We start from the raw sequence: 26,793 nt of genomic DNA on the forward strand, positions 1-26,793 counted from the left end.
TGGTATTGATGATGATTTTGACACTGATGATAGGCAAGCATGGATCAATGCCACACGGTATATTTATACAATGGTTTTTCATTCGCATTGCCACATTGTGTTAAATTGATGTTTCTTCTAAATGGGATTTTCCAAGCAGATGGCAACCTGATCCTGTGGAAGCCGATCCATCGAAGGGAAGCAGACACCAAAGGAAGGTTGACGTGCTTGGGATGATTGTTGGCATAATTGGTTCGACAGATCACTTAGTTCTCGATTATTAAACTATGCTTGTTGAGAAGCTTTTAAATAAATCTTATTATGATATTGACTCAGAGGTTAATTATCTGATTCTTTTTATAGCTGCAGATGGTTTGCATTGCTGATCCCCCTTATGACAAGTCACTCCAACAACCACAAAGCATTTTATCTAGTCTAGTCTCTGAGGAGAAGTTAGAACTTCGGTATGGATTGTACAGTCTTAAGTAGTGAGCTAATGGAACTAAAATAATCCTTTTGGCCATAGTTTTAAGCAAAAAGGATACATATGTTCTTCAGAACCTGAATATCTTGAAAGTCTCATTTTTGTTTGTTTGTATAGTCCTTAACCGATTCCACAAATTTCAATCATCGCATCCGTGATGACTATCCTTGTCTTCATTGATTATTGTTATCATACTTTTGGACTTAAATAAACAGATTATGATCTGAAAATTTGTTGATAAACAGCAACTTCTGCTCCCTTTTGGGCTTAAGATATGATTCCTTATTCTTTTTGCAGATTGGATCAGCAATCCAGAAAACTCGCTAAACAAGGCATCTGAAATTGGTGAAGGAGTGTTTCGAACAATTTTCAAAGTTCCGTTAGGATCACAACAAGGAAGAAATGTTGCAATCAAGAAACTTATCACATCAAACATACTTCAATATCTAGAAGACTTCGACAGGGAAGTTAGAATTCTAGGCAACGCCAGACATCCAAATTTGATAGCGTCGAAAGGATACTATTGGAATCCTCAACTACAGCTTTTAGCATCTGAATTTGCACCAAATAGTAACTTGCAATCCAAGTTACATGAAAATCTTCCTTCAAGTCCACCACTTTCTTGGCCTAATAGATTCAAGATTTTACTTGGAACAGCAAAGGGACTTGCACATTTGCATCATTCATTCAGACCACCAATCATTCACTACAACATAAAACCAAGCAACATCTTACTTGACGAAAACTTCAACGCAAAGATATCAGATTTCGGGTTAGCTAGGCTATTAACAAAGCTAGACAAGCATGTGATGAGTAACAGGTTTCAAAGTGCTTTAGGTTATGTAGCACCAGAACTAGCCTGTCAAATCTTAAGGGTCAATGAGAAATGTGATGTGTATGGTTTTGGTGTGATGATACTTGAAATAGTGACAGGTAAGAGGCCGGTGGAGTATGGTGAAGATAATGTGTTGATATTGAATGATCATGTGAGGGTTTTGCTTGAACATGGTAATGCTTTGGAGTGTGTTGATCCAAGTTTGATGAGCGAATATCCCGAGGATGAGGTTTTACCTGTTTTGAAGCTGGCTATGGTCTGTACATCTCAAATTCCATCTAGTAGGCCTACTATGGCAGAAGTTGTGCAAATATTGCAGGTCATTAAAACTTCTGTTCCTCAAAGGATGGAAGTATTTTGATGACACTAATACGCATATATGTTTAGCTATTTTCAGTGGTTTTAAACTGCGGTCACAATTACACATTGAACCTTTGTACTTCTGAGAAACACAGTAGATTCAACCACAATTGTAGTTTTGTTGTCATTGCAGTTATCTTAAAAACTGTTACTTGTGGCTTCGAGTACATAAAGTATTCTGTATTATCAAGATTATTGCATTTTTCTATTTTGTTTCCTTCATATTGTGTATCCTTTTTAACTATAATTCAGTTTATGTGGATTCTAGTTCATTGCGTATAAATATGTAATTATCAACTCCAAGTTTCCCTTTTATCAATAACATCAATTTATTAATGAGTGTATTTATTCCTAGTTAGGAGAGGTATCCACATCCAATGTGCCTCGAAAAGGAATACCTCAAACTAGTAATTTGTTAAAAAAAAAAGGTAAGACATAACTTTTTCATGATATAAATAAACAAGAGTATTGTAAACAAAACAAAATTTGGGTGCAGGACTAACTAAAACGGACAATCTTCATAGTTGTGTTCTAGGTCGCAGTTTGCGGGTAAGATCGAGTTAGTGACTAAAGAATGAGTACAATGTAAAACAAACTTTGAGAGAGGTGGAATCTTTCTACAAAGTTTTTAATCCTATATAAAATAAAATTCAATTGACGGTAACTTTAATAGTTGCTTAGCTTACTTCAATGGGGCCAAATATATTATGGTTTTATAGTTCGTATGAAAAATGTCCTACATGTATGTTGAACATCATTGTCAGATTGCAATTTTTGAATTTTTCTTTAAGTTTTGAGCTCAGCATTTTGATGTCTCTGAATGTTGAGACTCGAAATAATTCTACCTCTTATTATTATGATTTATAACCTTTCTAATTCTAACATCATATAATTCTTTGCAACTTGAGAAAGTATCAACATATTATCTCAAAACATGTTATGTAAAGTTCTGCTAAAAATGCCTCTAGGAATGATCAGCATTTTACAAATCCCATAACCACCAAGATGGTATGTTAGAATGAAGCTTCGTGGTGATTGCTTGGTACTCCTTTTCAAGAGTCAGTTCAACCTCCAATATAATTAGAGTGATAGTAATAAAAATAAGGAGTAATATGGTGAATCTAAATAATGAAAAAAGAATCTAGTGTCCCAAAAATAGCCAATATGTTATGTGTTAAAAGTTATAAGTCTCGCATAGAATAGTTTTATGAGCTTATCACATCAAACATACTTCAATTTCTAGAAGTCTTTGACACTGAAGTTAGAATTCCAGGCAAAGCCAAACACCAAAGTTTGACAGCATTGAAAGATTACTATTGGACGCCACAACTACAACTTTTAGTATTTGAATTTGCTCCAAATGGTAACTTGCAATCCAAGTTACATGAAAAGCTTCCTTCAAATCCTTCACTTTCTTGCACACCAAACAATAATTTACTACAACAATTGCGGTTGTGTTGCCATCAGGGGCGGTTTCACCGCCCGGCGACCCCGGGCGGTCGCCCGGGCTCGATCGACGATTTTTCTACATTACACCCAACCCAAAAGCCAATTAACACACATACAAAAATAAAAATTTGGACAATCTAAAAATTCTCACACGCAAATAGGTCACGGAATTTTATTTAGCACACTATTGACGGGTTCATCTCTCTTATTTTAACGGGTTAATTGTTCAAATTGATCCTGTAATATACATAATGTCTGAAAAATGACCCTTCAAAATACAAAACATATACTATAGCATTGTAACTTGAATTTCTTCTTATTTTTGACTACCCTGTAATATATGTGTAGTCTAAAAAAGTGACCTACATGTTGAATTTTTTCATTATTTTTTTCATACATGTTTAGCACGTTAAAATATAGTTTTACATAAAAAATTAAATTTCTTCGACCAGGGATAAATTAATTATGAATTTTTATTCCCACATAATTATGAATTTCTTAAACAATTTATAATTAATTTGTATATCGTTTAAAGACTACAAAATTTCATTGTGAAGGTTCTTATCATGTTCTAGTCATGCCTACAAAATTAGGGAACTAAACTTGACTTGTTAGTATACGCTTACACGGAACAAAATTTCAATTTTGCACGTTTTGGTATTCGATTTATAGGTCGAGATTTCCTTTGTTTTGTTTTTTTTTTAGCTTTTGACACTTTAAAAGTTCATAATTAATTTGTCGTTTGTCGAAAATTTATAAATTTTTTGTGTAAAGCCATATTTTAACGTTCTTAAATCACCTCTAACAAATCATGAAAAAAATAATCTATCGGTTGCTTTTTTGGACTTCGCGTATATTACAGGGTTATAAATAATAAAAATATCGAATTACATGGTCAGAATATATGTTATTTAATTATAGGGTCAATTTTCAGACTTCACGTATATTACATGGTCAATTTCAATTAATAATCATATTTTAAATTGTACTTTTGTTGACAAAATGATAAACCTCTTTTATTTCGATTTTTTAATTAAAATTAAAATTAAAAAAAAAATCGATTTATGAATGTTGATATATTATATCACATGTGAATTTGAGAATTTTTTTTTGCCCGGGCTCCATAAATTTCCTGACTCCGCCACTGGTTGCCATTATAAAAATCTCGAAAACAGTTATATTGCGACGTAGTTTAGAACTATGACTTCAAGTACAAAAAATCTTCTTTAGTAATTAGAGTGATAGTAATAAAAATAAGGAGTAATATGGTGAATCTAAACAATGAAAAAAGAATCTAGTGTCCCAAAAATAGCCAATATGTTATGTGTTAAAAGTTATAAGTCTCGCATATATAGAATAGTTTTATGAGCTTATCACATCAAACATACTTCAATTTCTAGAAGTCTTTGACAATGAAGTTAGAATTCTAGGCAAAGCCAGACACCAAAGTTTGACAGCATTGAAAGATTACTATTGGACACCACAACTACAACTTTTAGTATCTGAATTTGCTCCAAATGGTAACTTGCAATCCAAGTTACATGAAAAGCTTCCTTCAAATCCTTCACTTTCTTGCACACCAAACAATAATTTACTACAACAATTGCGGTTGTGTTGCCATTATAAAAATCTCGAAAACAGTTATATTGCAACGTAGTTTAGAACTATGACTTCAAGTACATAAAATCTTCTTTAGTATCAAGATTATTATTGTCTTTTATTTTATTTTTTCCCTTCATGTCGTGTATCCTTTTTACCATTGAAATTGACATAATTAATCATTTTTGTAAAAATTGTACACAAACCTAAAACAACGGTTATTTTAAAATAGAGGAAGTATTTTATTTTCAAGATATACATTTACATTTTTATCTAACATTAAAAAATGGATGTTTATTGATAAAAGGGAAAATGAGAGTTAAATGTAGAAAAAGTGCGGGGTGATTAAAATAAAATAAAATTGAGGAAAACAAAAAAAGAAATGAAAAGAAAAGAAAAGGAGAATTGAAAACGTAACAAGTAACAACACACTCATTCCTCTCAGTCTCTCACTCACTCACACACACTCGTTCCTCTCAGTCTCTCACTTGTTCTCTCTTTCCCTCAAACCCTAACTTGTTGAACATGGCTGAAGAAGAAGAAGACGGTGAAGATCGCATCAGTTCCTTATCAGATGATTTGCTTGTTCGTATTCTGTCAAACCTTCACACTCGCGAATCTGTAAGCACTTGTGTTCTGTCAAAGAGATGGGTTCACGTTTTCAAAGCTCTTACTTGTCTGAGATTAGATGATGAAAATGGTTCATTGCTTGATGCTTTGGATGAGATGAGACATCGAACTGACCTGACGAGTTTCGATTTGAGCATTTTTACTCGGCGAAGTGGAGATATCGTCACGGTTGCTGAAAAAGCTGTTCGTAACATAGTGCGTTTGAATCTTAGCTTGAACTCTCTCTCAATCTATGGTATATTGAATATGTATCTTACTCGTCCTGTCTTCAATTCCCGTACTTTGGTGGAGTTGAAACTTCACCGTGTATGTATAGCTGAGACTCTATCCGTTGCCTCTTTGCCTTCACTAAAGGTGCTTTCTCTGTCTCGGGTTCAATTTGACACCAAATCGGTTTTCCTTTCTCTGCTATCTGCTGTGTCGAGGGTTTTGGAGGAATTGCGGATTTCGTCTCCCACTTTTTCGGCTCCGATCTGCGACCGTGAAGCTGACCTTTTTCCTTGTCTCCGTGGTGCCTTTCTACACAAGCTACCTTGGGAAATGCTTGTCTTGTTCATCAGTGTTTCACATCTCCTAACAACCCTTGAGTTTACTCCTATGGTAATCTATCATTAATCATTACATCATGTATATCCTAATTTAATATGTCTATGTTATATACTATACTCCCGTGTTTCACTTATATTTATATATGCTAATTAAGTTAAATGAGAATTTAATCCGAATAATATATATTGGTTTTGTGATGGTGTGTCATTATGCGTGTAGAACTCAATTTAGGATTGTGTGTGTAGTACTCAATTTAGGCGAGGCCGACATTAATTTGATGCAATGATAAGAGAGTTAGTGTTTTAGTGACATTGTCGAATTTGGGATTTTGACAGCTGCAAACTTGCAGTTTAGAATGTAGATTCTAAATTTAGGATCATGTTTTGACAGTTGCCATTTGTCTCATTTCAGAAACTGATTCTGTTTTGCTAATCGTATTTCCACTTGTGCTATTATGAATCATAACATTCCCCATTAAATTTCATTTCTTCATGTTCCTTTCGTTTCTTTTAAAGAAACTCTAGATTAACATGTCTCTCTAATACTCTTCCGAAATTCACATTTCTCTTATCGGGTGAAATTCATGTGGATCCCACTATTTTAGAAATGTTCCCCACTTAAAGTGATCAGACCGACATTAATTTGATCCGATAAGAGAGTTGGTGTTGGACTTTGGAAAGAGAGGTTAGACTAAGTGTTACTAGCACTACTCTTAACATGTTTGCGCATTGGACATGTCAAATTTGGAATTTTTACAAGTTCAAACTTACAATTTAGAATGTAGATTCTAAATGGAATTTTTACAAGTTCAAACTTACAATTTAGAATGTAGAAGATTCTAAATGGAAATACAAGGTTTCACTTGTATACAATTTTATTGAATTTGTGTTTAGGTGTGAGATTTGAGACCATGACATTTACCTAGTGCTAGACTAACTTCTATGGCATTTATAATAGTCATGTTGAGCTGGTTTTGGAGATGCTATACTATCTCTTGTGCTAGTTGATGTGAGTCAAAATGAAAGAACATGTTAACTTTGAATTAGTAGGATGAGAAGGCGATTAATGTGCTTGTAGTGAGTCAGAATGGAAGGACCTTTTAATTAACATTGGAATTTCTTTTCTTTAGTTGTGGATGATAAAATCTTGAATATGATTATAAATTCAAATTTTTATGAAAAATTAATATTACAATTACGGTCTTCCCCTTTGGCCAGTGTATCATGAATTATGGTGTGGTGCGATGCCCTGTACAAGTATGTGATACATTAGGGTCAAAATTTGTGTAGAATTGGATTTTTATGCATAAGCTGAAAATATAGTATGAAGCATTGAATGAATATCATGACTAGGACAATTAGTATGTCTTATAAAACGAGGGGGATAATGTCAATAACTTTGACACATGACAGTGGTTGAATTTTTGCAAGAAATGCTAAGAGAGAGTACGGTGAGAAACTGAGGAATATGAAAATTTCTCAAGCCCTTTGAGAAAATTTCACAAAAGGGGTGTTATGAGGGACGTAGTCTGCTGTTGGAAAGGAATAAGCTACTCCATTCTCTGTTTGAAACCAAAGTTCTGAATCTAAGAGATGCACAATGTTTTCTATTTCTCGCACTCGTAAAGTTGAACAGTTTTTAGCATCTCGGGTTGCACATGCTTGCTGCCCAACGTGAGGCGTAAAGGATTATGGATTAGAGGGATTCATGTTTTATTTCTTTTTGTTTACGGGCACTAAGCATTATTTTATCAATTAATTTCTGACCGTTCTTGTCCAATATGATTTATTGTTTTTCGATTATTTCAATTTAGTGCCTTGTGTGTTTGCTGGTTGCGAGATACAAAACAGCCTTATGGTGTGATATCTTACGTCGTATGCTTGTGGTTCAGCATTCTGTAACGGTTCAGATATCTTACACCAATAACAAAATGAGTCTCAAACACTATTCACTAGTATAAATGATTAGAACAAGGAAAAAATGGCTGAATTGAGAAATACAAATACTGATGACCAATGTAATAGTAGAATTTATGGAAGGGAAAAATACTGAAAGTAAGATAGAGAGCCTATGATTGCCAATCCTCACTCCTTTAATATCAGTCAAAAGGGAATATTATGCGTGTAGAACTCAATTTAGGCGAGCCGACGCTAATTTGATGCGATGATAAGAGAGTTAGTGTCTTAGTGACATTGTCGAATTTGGGATTTTGACAGGTGCAAACTTGCAGTTTAGAATGTAGATTCTAAATTTAGGATCGTGTTTTGACGGTTGCCATTTGTCTCATTGCAGAAACTGATTCTGTTTTGCTAATCGTATTTCCACTTGTGCTATTATGAATCGTAACATTCCCCATTAGATTTCATTTCTTCATGTTCCTTTCTGTTCTTTTGAAGAAACACTAGATTAACATGTCTCTCTACTACTCTTCCGAACTTCACATTTCTCTTATCGGGTGAAATTCATGTGGATCCCACAATTTTAGAAATGTTCCCCACTTAAAGTGATCAGACCGACATTAATTTGATCCGATAAGAGAGTTAGTGTTGGAATTTGGAAAGAGATGTTAGACTAAGTGTTACTAGCATTACTCTCAACATTTTGCGCATTGGACATGTCAAATTTGGGATTTTGACAGGTTCAAACTTACAATTTAGAATGTTGATTTTAAATGGAAATATAAGGTTTCACTTGTATACAGTTTTATTGAATTTGTGTTTAGGTGTGAGATTTGAGACTAACCTCTGACATTTACCTAGTGCTAGATTAACTTCTATGGCATTTATCTTAGTCATGTTGAGCTGGTTTTGGAGATGCTATACTATCTCTTGCGCTAGTTGATATGAGTCAAAATGAAAGAACATGTTAACTATGAATTAGTAGGATGAGAAGGCGATTTATGTCCTTGTAGTGAGTCAGAATGGAAGGACCTTTTAATTAACATTAGAATTCTTTTCTTTAGTTGAGGATGATAAAATCTTGAATATGATTATAAATCAAATATTTATGAAAAATTAATATTACAATTACTGTCTTTCCCTTAGCCAGTGTATCATGAATTATGGTGTGGTGTGATGCCTGATACCTGTACAAGTATGTGATATATTAGGGTCAAAACTTGTGTAGAATTGAATTTTTATGTATAAGCTGAAAATATAGTATGAAGCAGTGAATAAATATCATGACTAAGACCATTAGTATGTCTTATAAAACGAGGTGGGTAATGTCAATAACTTTGATACATGACAGTGTTTAAATTTTTGCAAGAAAAGCTATGAGAGAGTACGGTGAGAAACTGAGGAATATGAAAATTTCACAGAAAGGGTGTCATGAGGGACATAGTCTGCTGTTGGAAAGGAATAAGCTACTCCATTCTCTGTTTGAAACCAAAGTTCTGAATCTAAGAGCTGTTACTCGTATAGTTGAACATTTTTTAACATCTTGAGGCGTAAAGGATTACGGATTAGAGGGATTCATGTTTTATTTCTTTTGTCATCTGAAGAGTGTTCTATCTTCTAATTTTTTTGAACTCTGTTTTGTACTTATTTCTGGAGTTCAACATGTATCCCACATTATCGATAATTGACAAAGTGTTTAGCTTGTTTATAATGCTTGTTTAAATGTGTTATCTGCTTTCATACACTTTATAAACACGCAACCAAACATAATACGGATGAAGAGAAAATAATTCAGCTCCGTTTGTGTTCTTCCATGCTTGTACTGTATATGAGAGTAGGCTTGTTTGTAAAATGTTCCTTGTTCTTGCCTTAAGTTTGTTATTGTTGGTTAATGATAAAAATCAGTACTCACTTTTCCTTTTTATTAATGAGTGGTAATCTATTTTCACTAATGTTAATTATTACATTATGTATTTTCACTTATGTTAGCCATTACATCACATTATGTATACACCAATGTTGCATATGCAGTTACTATTATATGTGCTCATCACTGCCTAGCAGTACTCACCCTGTAGTTTTTGAATTAGAGAAGTTCTTGCGATATAATATCTTCTAATTTTTGGCCTCCAATTCATGTCTGCAGATAAGATTATTTTATTGATCATTTGATCATTTTTTGAATTTCAGATATTGTGAAAAAATTGATGTATTTATGTTATGTTTCAAATTTTTGTTCTCACTACTCATCCTTAATATTATACTTAAGTTCATTAATATCATTTCTTAGATGAAAATGCCGATACATAATCTGCAATTAGATTTTGTGTACTATTATATGTGCTCATCACCGCCTAGTAAATGTACTTCTCTTTCAGAAAAGGAAAGTAGAAACAAATCAAATCAGTTTTAAAATTTTGATAGCTTATTTATGTAGAAGCCTGAACAGTTTTATTTATTTTAATTATATTCTGCTTTAATAATTTTGTGACAGGATTCTAGGCAGATGGAAGAAGGAGAGGAAAATGTGGATAATTGGATCAATCCAATAATTGTTCCAGTGTGCTTAACCAATCAGCTCAAATCATGCTTTCTTCACGGTTACAAAAGCACAACATGTCAGGACCGCTTTGTGAGATATGTTATGCTTAATTCCAACAGCTTGAAGACCATTTCCATAAAATGTCTTCCTTCTACCGATACAACCGTCAAGTATGGATGGTTAAAGAAACTAGCTTCATGGAGGAGGTCATCCACTACCTCGCTTCTCTTTGATTGATGATTGATACAGTTTGTAGTTGATCTATGTTGGGCGACTGTTGATTACTCAAGATTTGGTTTGGTGGTTTGTAGTAGATTCTATGGTATTTTGAAACTTTAGTGTCAAGTTTAAGTAGATAATCGCATTATGGAACTCCGGTGTCGAGTTTAAGTAGAAAACTGGTTTTCATTTCTTCTCTTTTTGGATCAAATGCTTATTTGTTGAATATGTAGTCGTGTTTTTTTATTTTTAACTGTATGCTTATACCATGTGAGATAGGCTTCTTAGCTAGGTATTAGGGATTTATTATCAATTAGCAACCGTGTGTGAGATTAGATTCTTGCATTCAACCCAATTATGTACTCAGTCTCCCAAAAATAGAAGGCCACAAGCTGACTGTTCCTTTGAACACCAATAATTTGGTGCAGCTAGAATCCCTAACAAGGATTATATAAGTCCTCCTATCAGCCTTATGTCCAAAGCAGTCTGCACCAGAAAATCCCAGCAGGATTACTACCTTCTGTTTTCCTTTACATGGGAATAACAACCATACATTTAGATTCTTTTAAGTACCCTATTATTCTTTTGGCATCCATCAGGTGAGACCTTCTTGTTAGTCTGCACCACAAACCCCATGCTTGCCCCAAAAGTAAGCCAATCTACGTAGGTCCATACAAAGCCTCATTCAATTTGTACACCGTGTATTTCCTTATTTAAAAACTAATCCACTCCTTCAAGTAGTAAGTACATAATGTTAAAATAACAAGAAATTAGCCAAGCATATTTCTACCCTTCGACCAATTAGGAGGATATCTTGAAGGTTCAATAAGCTTTTCTCACTTAATAAAGAGTTAATGCAAGACAAAACCATACCTAAACACCTTTAAATGAATGTGATTTTAGATACCAAAGTTGTAAAGGAAAAAATTGTAGGGAGTATACACTTTTATGCTACAGTCTTCTTTAGGCTCTCGCTGGGTCATGTCATGGCTTTACCTTCTGCTTGAGTTTGTAATTTCTTAACAAGAGGATCCAAATAGTACAAAATTTTATTTCAAAGGATTCTAAGATGTGAGGAAGACCATGAATCCCAACGTGTTTTGGAGTTTTCAACATTAATTAATTAGGAAAGAATGTAAGAAGGGCAAGAGTACCATATACCATCAATGGATCAATATAGTGAAAAGAAGAAAACCATTTCGTACTTTTTATATTTTGGAAAAACATTAGAATCGGTCTCCACGAACGTAACTCATTTTGGATAATACATAATATGTGCAGGGGTTAGAGTTCAACCCTCAGACACCTCATTTATTCATCCATAAATAGAATAAAACATTACACGTCATTCAAAAATAGCAATAACCAATAATGTAAGTTCAAATTTTACAAGTACTTAAAGATAAAATAACTTGGTGTTCGAAAAATAAAATGTAACTTATGTAAGTTCAATATAGTATTGTAAATTTCATTTGGGGATGCATTACTTGTGCCTAGTTATTTTAAGGCTTAATTGATCTGTCAGTCCCTTAACTTATTTCTTTTATTCAATTTGATCTCATAAGTCTTAACTTTATCAAACATGTCCCTTAGCTTATTTCTTTTATTCAATTTGGTCCAATTTTGATAATTTTAATCCATTAAAAAAAAAAGACCGTTGGATTACGGAGGTCTATAAGATTTTATAGTGTATCACCAACACCTAATTTATTTACTTTATTCATCTTCTTCTCTCATCTTCATCTTCATCCACGTTCATCATCTTCATTCAACCTTCATCATAAAATAAAATTAAACCCATTTTTTATAAATAAATCATTACACAAATTTTTCTGCTCCTAATTTTTTCCATAATCATCTAACTCAATTCAATCATCTTCAACCACACAACACACCATAATTCACACGATGGTGCCTGATTTTTGTGTGAATTCACACGATGTTGTATACTTGTATTGATTGTATTCACAAATCTAAAACGAAATCCTATGATGCAATGCACTATACATGGTTGTGGATTCCAACCCTGACCTTCAAATTCATACTTGTGTGGTTTCTTTTTCTTGTTCTTTTCATAAATAACTTCTAAAACTTCCATAGTTCTGTAGAAACATAGTATACCCAGAAACATAAAAATGAAGAGAAAAAAAAACTCTTAAAATTCATACAGAAACATCATACCCAAAATCAAACCCAATTTCATATATCTTGTTAATTTATCATCCAAATCGTTATAATCCCTAATCCAAACCAATGAAATTGCAAGCAAAAATTTCTGAAAACAAACACATGAATCAGTATAAACCAAATTCAAAATAATGCAGAGTTGGTTATTTTTTGATTTGATATAGTGTTGCGTACGTTGCAGCACCGATGGTTGAACACGGCATGTTCATGGTCGTTGCAGGGTCATGAAGTGGATGGAGTTTTTTCTTCTTTTTTTCTTTTCTCAAAGGGGTTGTGGTCGATTGAAGGGGTTATGATTATGTAGATTGGTGTTGTTGGAATTCTAAGAATTTTAAATAGAATTAGAAAAATGGGAGGAGGTTTAGTGTTGTTGATGATGAATTAGAGAAGTGAGAAATGATTTTTCAGATCGTAACCATGGAGGGTTTTTGAAGAAGTGGATGGAATGATTTTCAGATTCGAATGTCTGGGTTGAAGGTAGAGAAGTTGGAAAACATCTCGACTCGCTATATGCCAAGGTAAATATTCATATGCCAGGAGTAGGGTGTACAGTGTGAAATGGGGATTAGAAAATTAACAAGTGATTTTGCACCCGAAAAGTAAATGTCTACCCACTATTATAGGTCATTTAGCAAGGACCATGGGTGAACCTTAAAGAAAGAGGTCCATAATTCTATATATTCATGCTTACAGATTTTAGTAAATAAACATGAAGAAAAGTGAAATATAAGTAAGATACTCATTGAATAATAAGATGCATAAAATGTCCACCAAAATAAGATGCATAAAATGCAAGTTGGAAAACATCTCGACTCGCTATATAATTTGATTTAAAATACAAAACCATTTTATATTTTTAAACTTCTAACAAACCCATATTTTAATTGTTCTAATTTTAAAGTCATCCCAAGTGAACTATGAGATTGATTTTCTCATATTAGTCGACTCTTAGGTCAGATACCGAGTTTAAAAAAAAAAAAAAATTCCAAAAAGTGTTTAATGATTATATCCATGCATTTTTTTTCTTCATATTGTTACTCAATTCAATATAAATATTTCATCAAACATTAAAAATAAACTAAGTAATTGAACGATTTTGTTTCAAACTATGACAGAATAGTGCACGTATGAATTATAGGTTTGAACGTGAACTTATAACTTAGCAATAAACGTCTACATAAGTACTTTTTAACTGATTTTAATGAAAAGAGAGTACAGGTGCATAAACTAAAAAAACAACTAATATGAATAATATGATACAAGCGTCAAACTTAGAAGACCCCAAAATACATACATTTGTCTTTTTAATACATCAACATCTCTTAATATACAAATAAAAAGACAATGTTGACAGAATGATTTATTTAAAAACTAATCCACTCCTTCAAGTAGTACAGCCCCCAACCCAAACATATATTAGCACCCTAATGAGTAAGCAGTCGCATCAGTTTTGATCTCAGAATCAAAGCAGCCATCATCACTAATGAGATTTTCCCTTGACACAAAAACACAGACCAACTACCATACCAAGTTGAATACTAATACCATCTAAACTTTAACCATTCCAACATAAACTCAACTATAATTTGATCATCTTAAGTAAGATCTTTAAAACTTGCCCACAACACACCAAGATTAAAGAACCACTTCTATTCAACTACTACTACATTCATTGCAAAATATGCTCTCTTGACAGTAATTCATAAATTTAAGCAACTTTCCAACATTCATATGTTATTTATGTCATTGTACTAACTTCTTCACAGTATCTTAAAATTCATTCATTCTTGAATAAAAGCTCACAGTCTAATGTCACTACTGCTCGTTCTTGACAGGTCTACACAATTTCCGCTCCACAGCTCCATAACCTACATTCACCTCTATTCATACGCACTTTGTTTTCTTTATTTACTTGTCCAAACAGTCCTTACATATGTGCTTCTGATCTACACCTCAACTCCTACACACCCCAGTATTATCCTTTCATGCATGTGGAAACAAAATGCAGACTGGAGTATTCATACAGGAATTGCAGATTTGCACTAGTTTGAATAATGCCTTCTTTCACCTCTGTCTTATATCATATCCAAATCCCATAATAATTTTGAGATTCAACCAGCTCCGCACCATCAGTTTTACCTTTTTTCACACGCCTCTCAACTTCCGCATCTTGATTTTGGATAATCATGTTATTCCTTACCTTCCATATAACGAAGCCATCACCCGTTGCTCTGCTCCATTGTCTTTCCAGCTTTTACCGATCCTGCAAACTGTTTTATCATTTCATTACAATCATTTGAGAGTGAAGACTCGATTACAAGCCAGTGCAGTTGCTCTATTTATGCATCAGAGTGTACAAACTTACATATTCCATCCTAATATCATCTCTAACAACCTAAACTACCCTCTCACTAACTAACTGCCTAATTTCCCCTAATCAATTTCCCTTCTATCTTATCCTAACACCCAGCAGCTAGCAGTATTCATACCTAACTCGTACACAAGTTGGGCATGGTGGATATCTATTTAGTTAGCATTCACCATCTTGAGGGATGTTTATTTTTTGCCATGGAAGAAAGAGGAGGAGGAGGATATCGCCGCTTACCTCACTCCATGCCACATCCTAACATAAATTTCCAAAGGGGTGGGATACAAAGTTTGAGCCCAGAATTGGGTCCGAACAAAAGTTGTCCAATTGCTTGAATTATGATAAAATCCAAATTATCTAACTACTGAATTAGAATCAAATTTTTGTCGCAATTTTTGTCCATTTGTATTTTCCATGTTTTCATGTAAATAAATCAACAATTATGTTGTAGCACAGTAAGAGTGAGAAAGAGTATCATCTGTTCTCGAAATAAAATAAACCTGATCGCTAAAAAATTATAACATGCAACGGTGTTATCGTTAAAATCATGTAGAATAGATACACACAAAGAATATTAAGTAGCACAATCAAATAATTAATATTGTGAAAAAGAGATTACAATAAATAATCATCATAAGCATACATAGCAAGAGCAGCAATAAATAAGAAAAGTAAAGATTGAAAACAGAAGTAATAAATAGTTAATTATTATAGGATAAAGAAGATAAAAAAATAAAAAAAACCAATAAAAAGCAGCATCAGCAGCAGCTAAGGAAGGAAGGGATAGGCCTTGTTGAGATTTGTAGTTCTTCCATCCACTAGATCCATTCAAAATGAAGTTGGTGGGTAACGGAATCCTCTTTCTTCTCCTTTTGACAGTAGTGTAATTCTTTGATGATTTGAAGGTCCTTGGGTGGATTTGAAGAGGTATTTCTGTAGATGGTGACGTTGCGCAAGAGAGTTGCATTTTGGACAACATATTTGGTGAATTGAAGCTCGCTTAGGTTGCCTCCATAATTAATAAAAGAGAACATTTGTAGATGTGATGAAATGCATTGGGGGACAAATTGTGGATGCGGCCAGTTATTGTGATCATCATTACTTAATAATCCATAGCCTCCTCCAATCTTGCGAATGGTGAGAGTTTGAAGAGAGGGGCAGGCGCATATGAATTTGATTAGGGAAATCCAGTAATATCCATGATCAAAGCTAAGGTCCAAATGAGTTAAACTGAGAAACTGAGTGTCTTGTTGTTCCTCTAGTGTTTGTAGTTGAGAGCGTAGAAAATGGACATTATAAAAGAGTTTGAGGGGCAGTAAAAGAGGAGAAATACAAGAGTCAGAAATGTCTGCTCTAAGCAGTTTGGGGAAAGGTTTCAAAGCAGCAGCATCATCCTGAGCAAGAGTATTGTCTGTAACTTGTAAATCTTTCAAGAGAAGATCCTCAAGAAGCGGAGACATGGAGAGAATCTTGATGAGAAATTTAAGCTTTAGAAAATGAACTTGGGTCAAGTGGAGGATTTTAAGGGAAGGCAAATTAGTAGAAGATCTATGAACATAGTCTATAGTCAAGGCATTCAACTTCAAAACAACGAGAGCTGTGGAAGTTAGAACCTTATATGGTACACAAAGGCAAAGGGTGGCGGAAGAAGTTACATCGAGATGTTGAACTTTGAGACAATTAAGCCATAAAGGTAACGGATTAAAGAAGGGAGATGCAGAGAGAATAGTAACAGTTTTCATGATAGGATGATGGATTTTCATTTCAAACAAAAACAAGGCGATGACATGATAATATCTGTCATAGGCATCGCGGTCATGGATATAGCTAGTGTCATCAATGTTGATTTCCGTCATTCTTGGACGGAGTGATCTCCAGCGCCTTGAGAGAAGGGATGTGACCATGATTTGTTTTGCAGGCAAAAGAGATAGGATGCGACATAGCAGTTCATCAGGTAAAATACTGATTCTATCTGCATTTGGCATCCCTAGCCAGACTCGCCTCCATCGCTTTGAGAGAAGGCTTGTGCTCGGGATTTCCTCTGAGGGTAAAAATGACAGAATTTGACATAGCAATTCATCGGGTAAACCACTCATCCTATCTTCTTCTGCCATCATAGTTTGATTACTTGATCAAATAACAAAACAAAAAGAATAAACTTTTGTTAGTTACCTTTGGGATTGGGATTGGGATTGGGATTCCGATATGCTATGCGCATGCGGCTAGGGTTGAAGGAAGTAGAGGAAGAAGAAGATGAATGATTGACTTTGTTATGTATTTCTGGATTTATTTATTGGCCTTTTCTCTCTTGGGCTGGGCCGGCCCGCCGGCCTATCTTATCTTATTGTTTTCACAAGACAATTGCTTTTGAAACCCTCTCTTCAACCAGAGGCATATTTTATGTTTTTAAACGTTTATTTTATTTTGTTAAGATAAATGCCAGCAACCCACATTTTAACCAAATTTATATGGGATCCACATAATTTGGTAGGACTTATGTGAATTTTAACCAATCAAAGAGAGTGTATTGAAAAATGTGTGTTGCTAGCATTTCTCATTTTTTTTTAATGTTATTCTTCAAGATAGAGAGTAAGCATCAAAATTTTCAGTCATAATTTCTTTTCCACTTGTCTCACCCATTCGAAAAAAGAATTGCTTCATGATCACTCTATGAAAGTATGGGTATACTTTCTTAAACATAAGTCAGACACATTTGAGGATTGTGAGAATTGGAAAGCCATGGGAGAAAATGAGACAAAGTTAACGATTAAAAAAAAACTCAAAACCAACAATGGTTGTGAATATCAAAACACCAAATTCAACAAGGTTTCCTATGAGCATGGGATCAAAATGGAAAGAATCGTGTCATCATGTACGCCTCGACAAGGTAATGTATATAAACTTATGAATTGATCGTTAACTAAGAGAGCCAAAAGCTTCTGTGTGTAGTCATGCTTACCGAAACATTTCTTGGCATAATAAGTCAACATAACATCTTACTTCTCAAACATCTTCTCTATACTAAGTTAAGCTTTATACAAATTATGTTTTCTATTCAATTATCTCTACATCTATTATTATTAAGAAATTGCACATGTGTAATCCCAACGTTCTATGTTCGACACACAACCAAGAATCGTTATTATAATGGAAAGAGACGATAGGTAAGGCGGAAACACAACATAATTAGATAATGTATCTCTAATGGAGCGGTTAGAGTTGATTTTGTACGTACTAATAAAAACTTAGGGTATCCTTTGACGAAATGACTAAATAGAGAGAAAGCCTGAGAAACATCTAGTAGGATGGGACTAATGTCTATAGCTTATTGAGTGATGGTAACCCGACCTACATGAATGGAGATCCCAAGACTTAGGTTCAACGGGTAATAATGAGTCATGAAGTGATAGAACATGTTATGAGAAAAAGGATATAGAAAGCATGATCTTTGCAGCTAAAGAAGGAAGATATAATAGCAACTCTTAATGAGATCTATACTCTATGTTGAGTAGGGTACATAGCTACAGGAGTACTCTTGATAGATTCATCTATACGAATGTGGAACTGAGGTCGGTTCTATAGAATTTTGAGGCAGAATTTCTAGAGCGTTCGTTAAAACTGGGATAGACGTGCAGGGCCATAAATGCACGGGCTTTTAGAATACACCTTAGAAAAGGTTGAAGTAGATAAAATAGTCACAAGGAAGGGGGGTTTGAATTGTGACCCTTTAAAAATTATCCTGAAACTTAAAAGTGATTCTCAAGTAGTTTACTTGGAATAGTTAAGGTAATATTCTGACTTCAGAGCGTTCTGAATAAAGTAAATGTGTAAGTGTGTGTTGTGTATACTGTAATTAAAGAGTATAGGGAAGAGAGAGAGAGAGAGAGAGAGAGAGAGAGAGAGAACACATAAAGATTTATAGTGGTTCACCCAATGTGGGTTAGTCCACTCCTCACAATCTTGTGAAGGTTTCCACTATGATGTTTGAGATAACCTCTCAAATCCTGCACCTTACAATCTTTGTTCACCTCAACAATTACAACTCTGCATTCTCTAAGCCTCAACAGTCTTGCACCTTATTGCTAAGTTAACTATTTAGACTTTTACAACCTTTTCTCAAACTAACATTTTAGTACCCCTAAAGCTAGATGTGATTCTGTTTACAATTTGTAAGAGGTTTAAATGTTTGAAAATCAAACAGAAGAGGAGGAAGAAGAAGTTATCTTTAAGAGAGATAACAAGAAGAGAATTGATTTACACTACAAAGAAGGTAAAAAGAGCCTTCAGTGATGATCAATTCAAATTGCAAGAGCTTCAAACAATTTCAGTTGTTTTTTTGTATGCTTTGAAATGGTGCAAGTTTTGTTAAGGCCATGATCTCTATTTATAGATTCTTTGGGCTCATATAGCCGTTGTAGGGTGTCCAATTGTGTAATGCCATGTGTCCTGGGTCGCACAAGCTTTTACTTGAAATTCTGGGCAAACATTATGATCTCTAATGAACATTAGAATGTTGTTGTGTTCATGATGATCTTCATCTGGGTTCATCATGTATGAATGAACACATGAAGTTATGGGCATGTCATATGCTTTTCATAGTAATTAGAGTGATAGTAATAAAAATAAGGAGTAATATGGTGAATCTAAACAATGAAAAAAGAATCTAGTGTCCCAAAAATAGCCAATATGTTATGTGTTAAAAGTTATAAGTCTCGCATATATAGAATAGTTTTATGAGCTTATCACATCAAACATACTTCAATTTCTAGAAGTCTTTGACAATGAAGTTAGAATTCTAGGCAAAGCCAGACACCAAAGTTTGACAGCATTGAAAGATTACTATTGGACACCACAACTACAACTTTTAGTATCTGAATTTGCTCCAAATGGTAACTTGCAATCCAAGTTACATGAAAAGCTTCCTTCAAATCCTTCACTTTCTTGCACACCAAACAATAATTTACTACAACAATTGCGGTTGTGTTGCCATTATAAAAATCTCGAAAACAGTTATATTGCAACGTAGTTTAGAACTATGACTTCAAGTACATAAAATCTTCTTTAGTATCAAGATTATTATTGTCTTTTATTTTATTTTTTCCCTTCATGTCGTGTATCCTTTTTACCATTGAAATTGACATAATTAATCATTTTTGTAAAAATTGTACACAAACCTAAAACAACGGTTATTTTAAAATAGAGGAAGTATTTTATTTTCAAGATATACATTTACATTTTTATCTAACATTAAAAAATGGATGTTTATTGATAAAAGGGAAAATGAGAGTTAAATGTAGAAAAAGTGCGGGGTGATTAAAATAAAATAAAATTGAGGAAAACAAAAAAAGAAATGAAAAGAAAAGAAAAGGAGAATTGAAAACGTAACAAGTAACAACACACTCATTCCTCTCAGTCTCTCACTCACTCACACACACTCGTTCCTCTCAGTCTCTCACTTGTTCTCTCTTTCCCTCAAACCCTAACTTGTTGAACATGGCTGAAGAAGAAGAAGACGGTGAAGATCGCATCAGTTCCTTATCAGATGATTTGCTTGTTCGTATTCTGTCAAACCTTCACACTCGCGAATCTGTAAGCACTTGTGTTCTGTCAAAGAGATGGGTTCACGTTTTCAAAGCTCTTACTTGTCTGAGATTAGATGATGAAAATGGTTCATTGCTTGATGCTTTGGATGAGATGAGACATCGAACTGACCTGACGAGTTTCGATTTGAGCATTTTTACTCGGCGAAGTGGAGATATCGTCACGGTTGCTGAAAAAGCTGTTCGTAACATAGTGCGTTTGAATCTTAGCTTGAACTCTCTCTCAATCTATGGTATATTGAATATGTATCTTACTCGTCCTGTCTTCAATTCCCGTACTTTGGTGGAGTTGAAACTTCACCGTGTATGTATAGCTGAGACTCTATCCGTTGCCTCTTTGCCTTCACTAAAGGTGCTTTCTCTGTCTCGGGTTCAATTTGACACCAAATCGGTTTTCCTTTCTCTGCTATCTGCTGTGTCGAGGGTTTTGGAGGAATTGCGGATTTCGTCTCCCACTTTTTCGGCTCCGATCTGCGACCGTGAAGCTGACCTTTTTCCTTGTCTCCGTGGTGCCTTTCTACACAAGCTACCTTGGGAAATGCTTGTCTTGTTCATCAGTGTTTCACATCTCCTAACAACCCTTGAGTTTACTCCTATGGTAATCTATCATTAATCATTACATCATGTATATCCTAATTTAATATGTCTATGTTATATACTATACTCCCGTGTTTCACTTATATTTATATATGCTAATTAAGTTAAATGAGAATTTAATCCGAATAATATATATTGGTTTTGTGATGGTGTGTCATTATGCGTGTAGAACTCAATTTAGGATTGTGTGTGTAGTACTCAATTTAGGCGAGGCCGACATTAATTTGATGCAATGATAAGAGAGTTAGTGTTTTAGTGACATTGTCGAATTTGGGATTTTGACAGCTGCAAACTTGCAGTTTAGAATGTAGATTCTAAATTTAGGATCATGTTTTGACAGTTGCCATTTGTCTCATTTCAGAAACTGATTCTGTTTTGCTAATCGTATTTCCACTTGTGCTATTATGAATCATAACATTCCCCATTAAATTTCATTTCTTCATGTTCCTTTCGTTTCTTTTAAAGAAACTCTAGATTAACATGTCTCTCTAATACTCTTCCGAAATTCACATTTCTCTTATCGGGTGAAATTCATGTGGATCCCACTATTTTAGAAATGTTCCCCACTTAAAGTGATCAGACCGACATTAATTTGATCCGATAAGAGAGTTGGTGTTGGACTTTGGAAAGAGAGGTTAGACTAAGTGTTACTAGCACTACTCTTAACATGTTTGCGCATTGGACATGTCAAATTTGGAATTTTTACAAGTTCAAACTTACAATTTAGAATGTAGATTCTAAATGGAATTTTTACAAGTTCAAACTTACAATTTAGAATGTAGAAGATTCTAAATGGAAATACAAGGTTTCACTTGTATACAATTTTATTGAATTTGTGTTTAGGTGTGAGATTTGAGACCATGACATTTACCTAGTGCTAGACTAACTTCTATGGCATTTATAATAGTCATGTTGAGCTGGTTTTGGAGATGCTATACTATCTCTTGTGCTAGTTGATGTGAGTCAAAATGAAAGAACATGTTAACTTTGAATTAGTAGGATGAGAAGGCGATTAATGTGCTTGTAGTGAGTCAGAATGGAAGGACCTTTTAATTAACATTGGAATTTCTTTTCTTTAGTTGTGGATGATAAAATCTTGAATATGATTATAAATTCAAATTTTTATGAAAAATTAATATTACAATTACGGTCTTCCCCTTTGGCCAGTGTATCATGAATTATGGTGTGGTGCGATGCCCTGTACAAGTATGTGATACATTAGGGTCAAAATTTGTGTAGAATTGGATTTTTATGCATAAGCTGAAAATATAGTATGAAGCATTGAATGAATATCATGACTAGGACAATTAGTATGTCTTATAAAACGAGGGGGATAATGTCAATAACTTTGACACATGACAGTGGTTGAATTTTTGCAAGAAATGCTAAGAGAGAGTACGGTGAGAAACTGAGGAATATGAAAATTTCTCAAGCCCTTTGAGAAAATTTCACAAAAGGGGTGTTATGAGGGACGTAGTCTGCTGTTGGAAAGGAATAAGCTACTCCATTCTCTGTTTGAAACCAAAGTTCTGAATCTAAGAGATGCACAATGTTTTCTATTTCTCGCACTCGTAAAGTTGAACAGTTTTTAGCATCTCGGGTTGCACATGCTTGCTGCCCAACGTGAGGCGTAAAGGATTATGGATTAGAGGGATTCATGTTTTATTTCTTTTTGTTTACGGGCACTAAGCATTATTTTATCAATTAATTTCTGACCGTTCTTGTCCAATATGATTTATTGTTTTTCGATTATTTCAATTTAGTGCCTTGTGTGTTTGCTGGTTGCGAGATACAAAACAGCCTTATGGTGTGATATCTTACGTCGTATGCTTGTGGTTCAGCATTCTGTAACGGTTCAGATATCTTACACCAATAACAAAATGAGTCTCAAACACTATTCACTAGTATAAATGATTAGAACAAGGAAAAAATGGCTGAATTGAGAAATACAAATACTGATGACCAATGTAATAGTAGAATTTATGGAAGGGAAAAATACTGAAAGTAAGATAGAGAGCCTATGATTGCCAATCCTCACTCCTTTAATATCAGTCAAAAGGGAATATTATGCGTGTAGAACTCAATTTAGGCGAGCCGACGCTAATTTGATGCGATGATAAGAGAGTTAGTGTCTTAGTGACATTGTCGAATTTGGGATTCTGACTGACAGGTGCAAACTTGCAGTTTAGAATGTAGATTCTAAATTTAGGATCGTGTTTTGACGGTTGCCATTTGTCTAATTGCAGAAACTGATTCTGTTTTGCTAATCGTATTTCCACTTGTGCTATTATGAATCGTAACATTCCCCATTAGATTTCATTTCTTCACGGTCCTTTCTGTTCTTTTGAAGAAACACTAGATTAACATGTCTCTCTACTACTCTTCCGAAATTCACATTTCTCTTATCGGGTGAAATTCATGTGGATCCCACAATTTTAGAAATGTTCCCCACTTAAAGTGATCAGACCGACATTAATTTGATCCGATAAGAGAGTTAGTGTTGGAATTTGGAAAGAGAGGTTAGACTAAGTGTTACTAGCATTACTCTCAACATGTTTGCGCATTGGACATGTCAAATTTGGGTTTTTGACAGGTTCAAACTTACAATTTAGAATGTTGATTTTAAATGGAAATACAAGGTTTCCCTTGTATACAGTTTTATTGAATTTGTGTTTAGGTGTCAGATTTGAGACTAACCTCTGACATTTACCTAGTGCTAGACTGACTTCTATGGCATTTATCTTAGTCATGTTGAGCTGGTTTTGGAGATGCTATACTATCTCTTGCGCTAGTTGATGTGAGTCAAAATGAAAGAACATGTTAACTATGAATTAGTAGGATGAGAAGGCGATTTATGTGTTTGTAGTGAGTCAGAATGGAAGGACCTTTTAATTAACATTAGAATTCTTTTCTTTAGTTGAGGATGATAAAATCTTGAATATGATTATAAATCAAATATTTATGAATAATTAATATCAGAATTACTGTCTTTCCCTTAGCCAGTGTATCATGAATTATGGTGTGGTGTGATGCCTGATACCTGTACAAGTATGTGATACATTAGGGTCAAAACTTGTGTAGAATTGAATTTTTATGCATAAGCTGAAAATATAGTATGAAGCAGTGAATAAATATCATGACTAAGACCATTAGTATGTCTTATAAAACGATGTGGGTAATGTCAATAACTTTGATACATGACAGTGTTTACATTTTTGCAAGAAAAGCTATGAGAGAGTATGGTGAGAAACTGAGGAATTTGAAAATTTCTCAAGCCCTTTGAGAAAATTTCACAGAAAGGGTTTCATGAGGGACATAGTCTGCTGTTGGAAAGGAATAAGCTACTCCATTCTCTGTTTGAAACCAAAGTTCTGAATCTAAGAGCTCTTACTCGTATAGTTGAACATTTTTTAACATCTTGAGGCGTAAAGGATTACGGATTAGAGGGATTCATGTTTTATTTCTTTTGTCATCTGAAGAGTGTTCTATCTTGTAATTTTTTTGAACCAGTGTCTGTTTTGTACTTATTTCTGGAGTTCAACATGTATCCCACATTATCGATAATTGACAAAGTGTTTAGCTTGTTTATAATGCTTGTTTAAATGTGTTATCTGCTTTCATACACTTTATAAACACGCAACCAAACATAATAAGGATGAAGAGAAAATAATTCAGCTCCATTTGTGTTCTTCCATGCTTGTACTGTATATGAGAGTAGGCTTGTTTGTAAAATGTTCCTTGTTCTTGCTTTAAGTTTGTTATTGTTGGTTAATGATAAAAATCAGTACTCACTTTTCCTTTTTATTAATGAGTGGTAATCTATTTTCACTAATGTTAATTATTACATTATGTATTTTCACTTATGTTAGCCATTACATTATATTATGTAATTACTATTATATGTGCTCATCACTACCTAGCAGTACTCAACCTGTATTTTTTGAATTAGAGAAGTTCTTGCGATATAATATCTTCTAATTTTTGGCCTCCAATTCATGTCTGCAGATAAGATTATTTTATTGATCATTTGATCATTTTTTGAATTTCAGATATTGTGAAAAAATTGATGTATTTATGTTATGTTTCAAATTTTTGTTCTCACTACTCATCCTTAATATTATACTTAAGTTCATTAATATCATTTCTTAGATGAAAATGCCGATACATAATCTTCAATTAGATTTTGTGTACTTCTCTTTCAGAAAAGGAAAGTAGAAACAAATCAAATCAGTTTTAAAATTTTGATAGCTTATTTATGTAGAAGCCTGAACAATTTTATTTTTTTTAATTATATTCTGCTTTAATGATTTTGTGACAGGATTCTAGGCAGATGGAAGAAGGAGAGGAAAATGTGGACAATTGGATCAATCCAATAATTGTTCCAGTGTGCTTAACCAATCAGCTCAAATCATGCCTTCTTCACGGTTACAAAAGCACAACATGTCAGGACCGCTTTGTGAGATATGTTATGCTTAATTCCAACATCTTGAAGACCATTTCTATAAAATGTCTTCCTTCTACCGATACAACCGTCAAGTACAGATGGTTAAAGAAACTAGCTTCTTGGAGGAGGTCATCCACTACCTCGCTTCTCTTTGATTGATGATTGATACAGTTTGTAGTTGATCTATGCTGGGGCGATTGTTGATTACTCGAGATTTGGTTTGGTGGTTTGTAGTAGATTCTATGGTATTCTGAAACTTTGGTGTCAAGTTTAAGTAGCTAATCGCATTATGGAACTTCGGTGTCGAGTTTAAGTAGAAAACTGGTTTTCATTTCTTCTCTTTTTGGATCAAATGCTTATTTGTTGAATATGTAGTCGTGTTTTTTTATTTTTATCTGTATGCTTATACCACGTGAGATAGGCTTCTTAGCTAGGTATTAGGGATTTATTATCAATTAGCAACCGTGTGTGAGATTAGATTCTTGCATTCAACCTAATTATGTACTCAGTATCCCAAAAAGAAGGCCACAAACTGACTGTTCCTATTAACACCAATAATTTGGTGCAGCTAGAATCCCTAACAAGGATCATAAGTCCTCCTATCAGCCTTATGTCCAAAGCAGTCTGCACCAGAAAATCCCAGCAGTCTTACTACCTTCTGTTTTCCTTTACATGGGAATAACAACCATACTTTTAGATTCTTTTAAGTACCCAATTATTCTTTTGGCATCCATCAGGTGAGACCTTCTTGTTAGTCTGCACCACAAACTCCATGCTTGCCCCAAAAGTAAGCCAATCTATGTAGGTCCATACAAAGCCTCATTCAATTTGTACACCGTGTATTTCCTTATTTAAAAACTAATCCACTCCTTCAAGTAGTACATAATGTTAAAATAACAAGAAATTAGCCAAGCATATTTCTACCCTTCGACTAATTAGGAGGATATCTTGAAAGTTCAATAAGCTTTTCTCACTTAATAAAGAGTTAATGTAAGACAAAACCTTACCTAAACACCTTTAAATGAATGTGATTTTAGATACCAAAGTTGTAAA

The 26,793-nt window shown here is 34.0% G+C and overlaps 4 protein-coding genes across 4 annotated transcripts; 3 read left to right on the plus strand and 1 right to left on the minus strand.

Moving 5' to 3' along the window:
* Positions 1 to 266: 266 nt before the first annotated feature.
* Positions 267 to 1,725, plus strand: LOC11440311 (probably inactive leucine-rich repeat receptor-like protein kinase At3g28040). The gene is made up of 2 exons (XM_039827813.1): positions 267 to 351; positions 761 to 1,725. The coding sequence occupies exons 1-2, from the start codon at positions 267 to 269 to the stop codon at positions 1,657 to 1,659; spliced, it is 984 nt and encodes a 327-aa protein (XP_039683747.1). The 3' UTR covers positions 1,660 to 1,725.
* Positions 1,726 to 5,115: 3,390 nt separating this feature from the next.
* LOC11440310 (putative FBD-associated F-box protein At5g56820) lies at positions 5,116 to 10,797 on the plus strand. The gene is made up of 2 exons (XM_003621667.4): positions 5,116 to 5,936; positions 10,278 to 10,797. Exons 1-2 carry the CDS (start codon positions 5,232 to 5,234, stop codon positions 10,560 to 10,562), a joined length of 990 nt encoding a protein of 329 aa, XP_003621715.1. The 5' UTR covers positions 5,116 to 5,231; the 3' UTR covers positions 10,563 to 10,797.
* Positions 10,798 to 13,976: 3,179 nt separating this feature from the next.
* Positions 13,977 to 17,352, minus strand: LOC11446820 (F-box/FBD/LRR-repeat protein At4g26340). Its single transcript, XM_003621669.2, has 2 exons — positions 15,843 to 17,352; positions 13,977 to 15,001 (listed from the first exon to the last, which is right to left on the minus strand). Exon 1 carries the CDS (start codon positions 17,214 to 17,216, stop codon positions 15,918 to 15,920), a length of 1,299 nt encoding a protein of 432 aa, XP_003621717.2. The 5' UTR covers positions 17,217 to 17,352; the 3' UTR covers positions 13,977 to 15,001; positions 15,843 to 15,917.
* Positions 17,353 to 20,474: 3,122 nt separating this feature from the next.
* LOC11438287 (putative FBD-associated F-box protein At5g56820) lies at positions 20,475 to 26,128 on the plus strand. Its single transcript, XM_003621675.4, has 2 exons — positions 20,475 to 21,297; positions 25,615 to 26,128. The coding sequence occupies exons 1-2, from the start codon at positions 20,593 to 20,595 to the stop codon at positions 25,897 to 25,899; spliced, it is 990 nt and encodes a 329-aa protein (XP_003621723.2). The 5' UTR covers positions 20,475 to 20,592; the 3' UTR covers positions 25,900 to 26,128.
* The last annotated feature ends 665 nt before the right edge of the window (positions 26,129 to 26,793 follow it).

The sequence above is a fragment of the Medicago truncatula genome, chromosome 7 (assembly GCF_003473485.1).
Source record: "Medicago truncatula cultivar Jemalong A17 chromosome 7, MtrunA17r5.0-ANR, whole genome shotgun sequence".
In the NCBI taxonomy this organism is placed as follows: Eukaryota; Viridiplantae; Streptophyta; class Magnoliopsida; order Fabales; family Fabaceae; genus Medicago; species Medicago truncatula.

Excerpts from the sequence above, each read along its gene's own strand:
- LOC11446820 (XM_003621669.2), bottom strand. The coding sequence starts at position 17,216 with ATGATGGCAGAAGAAGATAGGATGAGTGGTTTACCCGATGAATTGCTA.
- LOC11440310 (XM_003621667.4), top strand. The coding sequence starts at position 5,232 with ATGGCTGAAGAAGAAGAAGACGGTGAAGATCGCATCAGTTCCTTATCA. Across the intron at positions 5,937-10,277 it reads CCCTTGAGTTTACTCCTATG|GATTCTAGGCAGATGGAAGA; the intron begins GTAATCTATCAT and ends ATTTTGTGACAG.
- LOC11438287 (XM_003621675.4), top strand. The coding sequence starts at position 20,593 with ATGGCTGAAGAAGAAGAAGACGGTGAAGATCGCATCAGTTCCTTATCA. Across the intron at positions 21,298-25,614 it reads CCCTTGAGTTTACTCCTATG|GATTCTAGGCAGATGGAAGA; the intron begins GTAATCTATCAT and ends ATTTTGTGACAG.
- LOC11440311 (XM_039827813.1), top strand. The coding sequence starts at position 267 with ATGCTTGTTGAGAAGCTTTTAAATAAATCTTATTATGATATTGACTCA. Across the intron at positions 352-760 it reads TCTTTTTATAGCTGCAGATG|ATTGGATCAGCAATCCAGAA; the intron begins GTTTGCATTGCT and ends TTCTTTTTGCAG.